The 7,907-nt window shown below is 32.5% G+C and overlaps 1 protein-coding gene across 1 annotated transcript; it reads left to right on the forward strand.

Moving 5' to 3' along the window:
• The first annotated feature begins 1,179 nt into the window (after nt 1-1,179).
• LOC149185007 (leucine-rich repeat receptor protein kinase HPCA1-like) lies at nt 1,180-4,630 on the forward strand. Its single transcript, XM_089415521.1, has 4 exons — nt 1,180-1,305; nt 3,322-3,544; nt 3,672-3,853; nt 4,127-4,630. The coding sequence occupies exons 1-4, from the start codon at nt 1,180-1,182 to the stop codon at nt 4,628-4,630; spliced, it is 1,035 nt and encodes a 344-aa protein (XP_089271647.1).
• Nucleotides 4,631-7,907: the final 3,277 nt, after the last annotated feature.

A 7,907-nucleotide genomic window follows, 5' to 3' on the forward strand; every position in this document is an offset into this window, starting at 1 on the left:
TTATTTTGCTCACACTCAACAACAACGTATTAATTATTTTGTTCACACTCAACAACAGAAACCTATTAATTATTTTTCTTTGACATGTATTAATGTAAAATTGTATGTTGAAATAAATATGGATGTAAAAGTCATTTTGTGTTAGAGAGAAAGAGAGGTTGGGTAAATTAGAGAACTAGAGTGTGTGAGGAGAAAATCGTGGAGCAAATTTTGGAGGGCCTGTGAAAACAACTGTTACTTATTTTTACTGTCTATTATTCCCCAACCCTAGTGAAGTGTGAAAACAATAGTTACTGTGTTTTACTTGTCTTATTCTGCAAGAAGTGTAAATCACTGTAAACCCTTTTTTTTTACTTGGTGAATGAGCCACAATCTCGTATGAATGTATTTCGTGAACTAGAATTTAATCCAAGTTTTTATTGTGTTGCTCCAAGCTTTACTCAGTTTTACTCTGTGTTTTTGCCGTAAATTTTGTGTATTATTAAGCCTTAATTTCCCTAAATCAAGCTTCATGAAACCTCTCCCCTCTGCCTCTCCGCTAAAATTATATTTTTCTAACAAAACCCATAGCTAATTTCTAACCATATCCAGAAAAAATAAAAATAAAAAGAAAAAGCATAAGTTAAAATACCCTTTATTATTAAATTAATAAAGATAGAAAACTATTTAAACTCGTCTGACCAAAAGTATAGATATGATTCACTCGTCATGTATGATTTATTGATCCTAGATTCAAAATGAGAGAAAAAATAATAAATCTTGCTAAGGGAAAAGATATGATTAGAAATGTCTAAATATTTTCAAGTTTTATCTCACAGTTTTATATTTTTTATTTTTTTTATATCTAGCGAAATGGGTAATGGTGGTGGTATCATACTTGCGTTACATGGTGTAAGGCCCTGTGGTTCCTAACTCATCCGCCGATGTGAAGTGCGAAGGAGAGTGCACGAGCTAACCAAGTGACACTTGGAATATGTGCGAAAGTGTTGAGCGGTCATATGTTTATACGATGGATGAGAATGGGAAATCCACAAAACAAGCCGGCGGTAGAAGGTTATGTTTGGGGGCTTTGGTCGACGGGCCAACCAGCCACAAACATGAACGAAGGCAAGAGTTGATGATTTGCAAGGGTTGGCCAAGGGAGTGGCACGACGACATGGATAGTGTATATATTAGCGCATGGATGATGGCATTTGGACAACAATCGCTGAAGCATTCAAGCGAGAGTCTTCAAGCAAAAAGTGCGAAGATAAAGGCTGCATGAAGGAGAGAGGCGCAGGTCGTATGCGCCCAAGTCTTGGGCAGGTCATTTAGGTGCACAAGTCTTGAACAAAGGCGTAAGGTACCAGTGCACGGGTGGAGGCACTGGGCGCTCGGTTGTGCGAAGGCGTGCATAGGTTCTTAGGCAACTCAGGTGAGCGTTCGCCCGTTGTATGAAGGCAAATGCAGAGGTGGAACATTGGTGAAGCTGGTTGTGTGAAGGGGGTGTCTTGGTGACTTGGTGGAGTCACCCGTCCGTCGTGCACGAGAACAAGGTTCGGTTGTGCAGTGCGGAAGGCAGCTCGTGTGAGGGCGTTCCCGCTCGCCTTGGGCAAGGAAATCTTGGTTGTCATATGGTGTGTGATGAAGTTGTAAATTTGGGTAAGTATGAAACTTGGTGTTTCCAAGTATACTTGTAAAGCTTTGTAAATTGAAGATTGTATAATATATTATTCGAGCACACTCATTGTTTAGGGAGTTACCTCTCCCTTTATACTGTGTAATTGTGTTCTTTGTTTATAATTGCTGATGATAATGAATGTGTATGGGTGTTCATTGGTATAAAGGAAACATTAATAATTACTTGGTTGCAAAACACAAACTAAGTAGGATAAGTGGTTAGGTGTAGTCCACGAACATAAGTATTGGTGAAAAGAAAGTGTTCGGTGGTGCCGCACCTTGCCAAGAGTGGTTGAAAGACTATCGTGGCTTCGGCGTCGTGACACACGGAGTCGAATGCTGCCACTATAACCGCTAGGAGGAATTGCCCAGCCCGCAAGAACGGCCCCTCAGGATAAGACGAGACTTGAACCTGTGACCTGCATATCAGCATGAACGACTTAACAGACCGTCCACTAGCCATGAGACCAAACCCTTGCGGGCTCTCACAAGTTTACATTAAAATCGTATAAAAACTTATTTAAAGCATGGAAATTTTATGGCCGTGAAAGGTTAATAAGTATAAAGGAATAATAATTATAAATGTTTATTTTATTATATATTATATATTGTTTAAATTAATTAAAATTAACTAAATTATAATTTTATTTTAAATGATTATTATTATTAGTCACAAAAAAATTATTATGAGTTGAATAATTATGTTATTTATAGAGACTCACTCTCATTTTGTCATGAAGATTTTTAATTTGTAATTAGTTTTTGTTACAATATCATGGGCTAATGTCATGTCTATCAATATGATGATATTAATATGACACATGTTGATATCGCATTTTAGTTAATTAAGTAATTTGAGATAAATTAATGAAAAAAACGTAATTAATTTAGAGATAAAATCTTAGTAGTTGATTTGTAAATATACTATGAATATTTAGACACATTTTATGGATGTTAAATATCTATCATCCACCCAATTATTATTAATACTTAAATTAAATTTATGAAAAACTTATTTACCATAGAGATTCTTAATTTGTAACCAACTTTTGTTACAATATCTTGGGGAATGTTATGATTTATCAATATCACATATTAATGTGTTACATGTTGATATCACAATTTAGTTGATTAATTAATTTGAAATAAATTAATTAAAAGAGCATAATTAATTTGAAGATAAAATCTTATTAGTTGATTTGTAAATATATAGACATATTTTATGGAGGTTAAATCCTTATCATCCATCTGCCTAATTATTATTAATAATTAAATTAAATTTATGGAAAAATTATTCTAAAATAGATATACCTGTCAATATCATAATAAATTCAAATTATTATTAAATATATATATTAAATATTATAATTTTTCATAACTTAAAATTTATTTATATATTTAATTTTTTTTTATAAAATATTAAACTAATTCTTAAGAATTAATTCCAAATTCTTAAGTAGTATTTCTTAAGATTTTCTAAGTTTGCAATAGATGTAGTTTTGATATATTGTTATTTTGGAATTGGAAGCCAAAACACTGATCCCAAAACTCATAATCATGTTTTCATTTAAAAATTAAATAGAAAATGAGGGGATATTGTTATTTGGAATATATGATCTTAGAATTGATCCCAGATTAATCTGGATTGGCTTGGTATGGCAGGTTTACAAGGGTATTCTCCCCGTTAGTGAAGAGATGGTGGCCGTGAAAAGGGCGAAGAACGAAACAGCCGAGGCTGATTCAGAATTTAAGGCCGAATTAGAACTGCTGTCTCAGGTCCATCATAAGAATCTAGTGGCACTCATTGGCTTTTGTTTTAAGGAAGGGGAGCACATGCTAGTTTACGAGTACTTCTCAAATGGATCTCTTTCAGACAATCTCCATGGTAGTTTTCTTGTTCACATAATCGTTTTCTTTATTGTCTGCCTATCTCATTAATCCTTGGCCACGATCTGATCAATTTTCTCTATCTCCAATTAACAGGTAAAAGAGGAATTCGTCTCGATTGGCAGAAAAGATGTCGTATAGCACTCGGGGCAGCGAGGGGATTGGCGTAATACACAGAGACGTGAAGTCGAGCAACATCTTGCTGGACAAGAATATGAATGCCAAGGTATCCGACTTCGGCCTTTCTAAACACGTTCCAGAATCAGCGAATGGAGGTCCAGTTGAAACCGAAGTCAAAGGAACCCCGGTCAGTATATCTCTGCTAAAATTGTAGGTCAAAATTATTTTAAGTAAATTTTAATGAAAGATTAAATATCTTTTCATTGAATTTATCGTAATCATCAAATTTTAAGTTCATCCGATTCATTATAATCATCCAATTTTTATATAATAAATAGAGAAAAACCCTACCTAATATAATGAAATTTTGTATCTTCCCTCCTCTGCCTTGTAATTTAGTCTAACTCCTTAAAGTGTTGTTCTCTAATTGTGAAAATTTGAACGTTAATGGGTTGGGCAGGGCTACGTTGACCCGGAATATTTCGTCACACGGAAGCCGACACAGAAGAGCGATGTATACGGGTTCGGTGTTGTATTACTGGAAATCCTAACATCTCGGCAGCCCCTAGTGGAAGACGCAATATATCTGGTTGATGAGGTGAAGACTACACTAGAGATCGGTGGAATAAGTGCGTTTCAACGCCACCTTCTTGACCCCTTCATTCGAGATTCTCTGAGGGTTAAAATACTCCTACGATTCGTAAGATTAGCGCTGCGCTGCGTTTCCGAGTCGGCTACCAATCGTCCCAACATGAGATCTGTTGTGAAGAAGCTGGAGGCGATCCTGGAAGGGCCATGTGACGCAGCAATAACTATAGTGACATGCCATGATGATGAGTCTGAAACAGCTGCATTTTCATGTGGAGCTGATGATCCTAACTATCTTTATGGGGCTGTAATTTCTCCCGCTTCCTTTCATTACAGTGGCACATACAGTGTGACCGACACCGGAGAGCCTAAGTGAGCTTAGCTCTCTCCATATAAATTTTAGACACCACACGGAGCGAATGGCGAAGAAAAGATTAACAACAGGGCAAGTAGGTGTAAAGCTGTACAAAAAGTCGTGATAGTCTCTTTTGTACGTTCTCACTGGTTTGTTCCTTTGGTCGAAGATTCAGCGTATAGAACAGCTTTCGAAATCCTTAGATATCACTGTGGAGAATACTGCCATTTTAAGATCTATTGTGTTTTTGGATAAAGCACATTAGTGTTATTGCTTTAATCTTTGTTAATTGTAAATATTTAATGATGGTAGAGTAAGACAAGAAAGTAAAGTTGTAAATTATGAACTTATTAAATAATTTGATTAAACAATTTGATTAAATGGTTTGAAAAATTATAATTTTGTTATTTTAACAAAAATAAAAATTTTAGGAAATCTTGAAAAAAAAAAAACTCTGTACAAAACATATAAATAATATTTTTTTTACAAGTGAAAAATGAATCCTTCTAGATTCATATTAAATTGGTATTTAAATAAATCTATGCTAATATAAAATAAAAATGATAATACATTATATATATATATATATCTATAAAATCGGTTTTTAATAATTAAAAAATTATCAATTTATATGTAATTTAATTTATACATATATCTCCTATTATTTTTATTTTTTTAATCGCAAGGAGTACCTTAATAGTGCACCTATTCACCCTCAATCCAAAACCCCTATTATTATTATTTCCATCTGGTATAACACAGTGAATCATGTTTGTACATTGTCCATTCACATTTATGGTGAAGTGTTTTTAAAAATTAATAAACCATCAATCATACTTGTAATTATATAATTTATTTTATATTTAAATTTATATAATTGTAATTATATAATTTCTTTTATATTTAAAATATATATATTTATAATAATAGATTTATATTTTATTATGTATATATATTGCACTATGATATATATAATGGATTTATATTTCGCTGTTATATATATATTGATTATTTCTATCTCTTCACTTTTATTCTTATGGTACAGTGTTTATAATTTTTTTGTTTGTTTATTAATTTTATGATTAGTATTTATATTATATAATAATTTACCTTGCTTGTTTAAAATAGTTAAAATTTATTATATAAGGTTTTGATATTTTAAATTTAATGTGTTTTATTATTAACTAATGTGTATAAGATAATAAACAAATTTATGTAATTACGAAAAAAACACTATGAAATTATTAAAAAATATTCATCTCATACAACATAACAATATTATAATTGATATATTATTAAAATAAATAAATATATTTTTGTACTATCTCAAATTATAATATTTAAAAATAGTGTGAATTATCATTTTAAATTAAGACACATGAATAAAAGGGATATTGTAATCAATATTATAGATACTTTGATTTCAGTGTTAATAAATAAACATATACATCTTGATGAGTGAAATTAATGAGTAAACATATACATTTTGATGAGTGAAATTAATGAGTATAGATTGCGATTTTATAGAGTTATCATAGAGGATGACTTGACTTGACTAATGACAAACTATGAAAGACAAACGGAAAGTCCAAGAACATTGACACTCTAAAACAAAAATTGTATGGATGACAAACAAGATAGTTTAAGGAGCCACCAAACACAAAGGGGATACGTCTTCATGTTGGAAGAAGTCATAGGACATAAATAATTGCTAGTGGGAGGTTTTCTACATGTTATGAGGCTGGGATAGGTGAAGGCTGAGTGGAGAAACACCTGAGGAAGGGGAATAACTCTCAAGTAGTGGGAGCACGACAACATGTGTTAGCATGAGGCTATATCTATGACTTCCACCATCTACTACTAGAAAGTGGAATCTGTAGAATACTAACAAGCACAGGGGAATAACTCTCAAGTAGTGGGAGCACGACAACATGTGTTAGCATGAGGCTATATCTATGACTTCCACCATCTACTACTAGAAAGTGGAATCTGTAGAATACTAACAAGCACGAGGAGCTCGTCTTTATAAAATCACAACCTGTGCTTGCGGGTGTCTCTGTAAAGAGATTTCGTTTATTGATCAATTACAGATGGGTGGAACATCCCTCATAAAACTGTATCGCCCCATCGGGTTATAGATTCATCCAATCCTTATGCATAAGTTGCACTAGTGAGGTTAATTAACAAAATTAGTTACCATTGATGCTAGGTTACTAACAAATTAAATTGTTGAGAATTTTACTGTCATTTTAATATTTAGTTAGAATGAAAATCTTGTAGGTTTCTCTATCAATTTATTTGATTTTTTCTGAAATTATTTTTAGCTATGAATAATTCTCGTCCAATAATTGAATATCAATTATGATTTCTACAAGAGTAATAATAATATGAAAAAGTGTTAAATTCATCAAATATATTACCTATTTTTCATTAGAATAAAATTCAACTAAATGGTTTGATTGGAAGGGTGATGCAAAATGTATATTGTTGTGAAAATGGCTTACCTTGTACATGACAGGGTTATACACCATATGCTAGAAGATAAGTATTTACTTGAAAAAATGTAGTTCTAATCTTCTCTGCTTTCCTAGCTAGGTCAAAATCAAAACCAATTTGCCCCACATTGCAAAAAGGAATGCGTATGTAGTATCCTAGACACAAGGAAGTTATAAGGCGTTATATTAAAATATAGAGATGCAAAAAAAGCTTATGGAGAGGGAATAAATACTAAACATTAATGTTGGTTAAGTTTTTATGATAAATTATCGACCCTTGAATGTCGGAAAACAAGCATAACTAGGAAATCTATCAGTGATAGCATTTAAGGGTAGAGCTAAAACACAATCATAAAAATAGTGGTGTCAAACCAATTTAGACCACGTAAAATTTTAGCAATAAAAAACGATTCTTTGAGCATATCCATTTAGGGGTGATTACAACCTTAGGCATGAGGTTTTTCGGTAAGGCAGGACACCCTATGAGGTATGTTATGTCGAACACTAAGAAATGAGATGGTGAGGAAAAATCTAGTTAGGTAATTATTCACTCAAGACGTACATCTTACATATATGAAAAACTTATCAATAACAAAGGGAGGAAACAACATATATAATGTAGGAAAGGTATAATTAGGGTTCCATTCAACTTATTTACTTTTCGTATAAGAAATTCTACCCATTATAGGTACTAAAGATAAGAATCATCATATTCCATGGAAGAATCACGGGAACAAAAATACAACCTTACCCTATCCATTGTCAAAAGGGATCAAAGAAAGGCCAAACTATAAATAACCATA

Source organism: Pinus tabuliformis, chromosome 3_2, assembly GCF_031772625.1.
Source record: "Pinus tabuliformis cultivar Carrire ecotype Pingquan chromosome 3_2, CPIR1, whole genome shotgun sequence".
Taxonomy (NCBI): Eukaryota; Viridiplantae; Streptophyta; class Pinopsida; order Pinales; family Pinaceae; genus Pinus; species Pinus tabuliformis.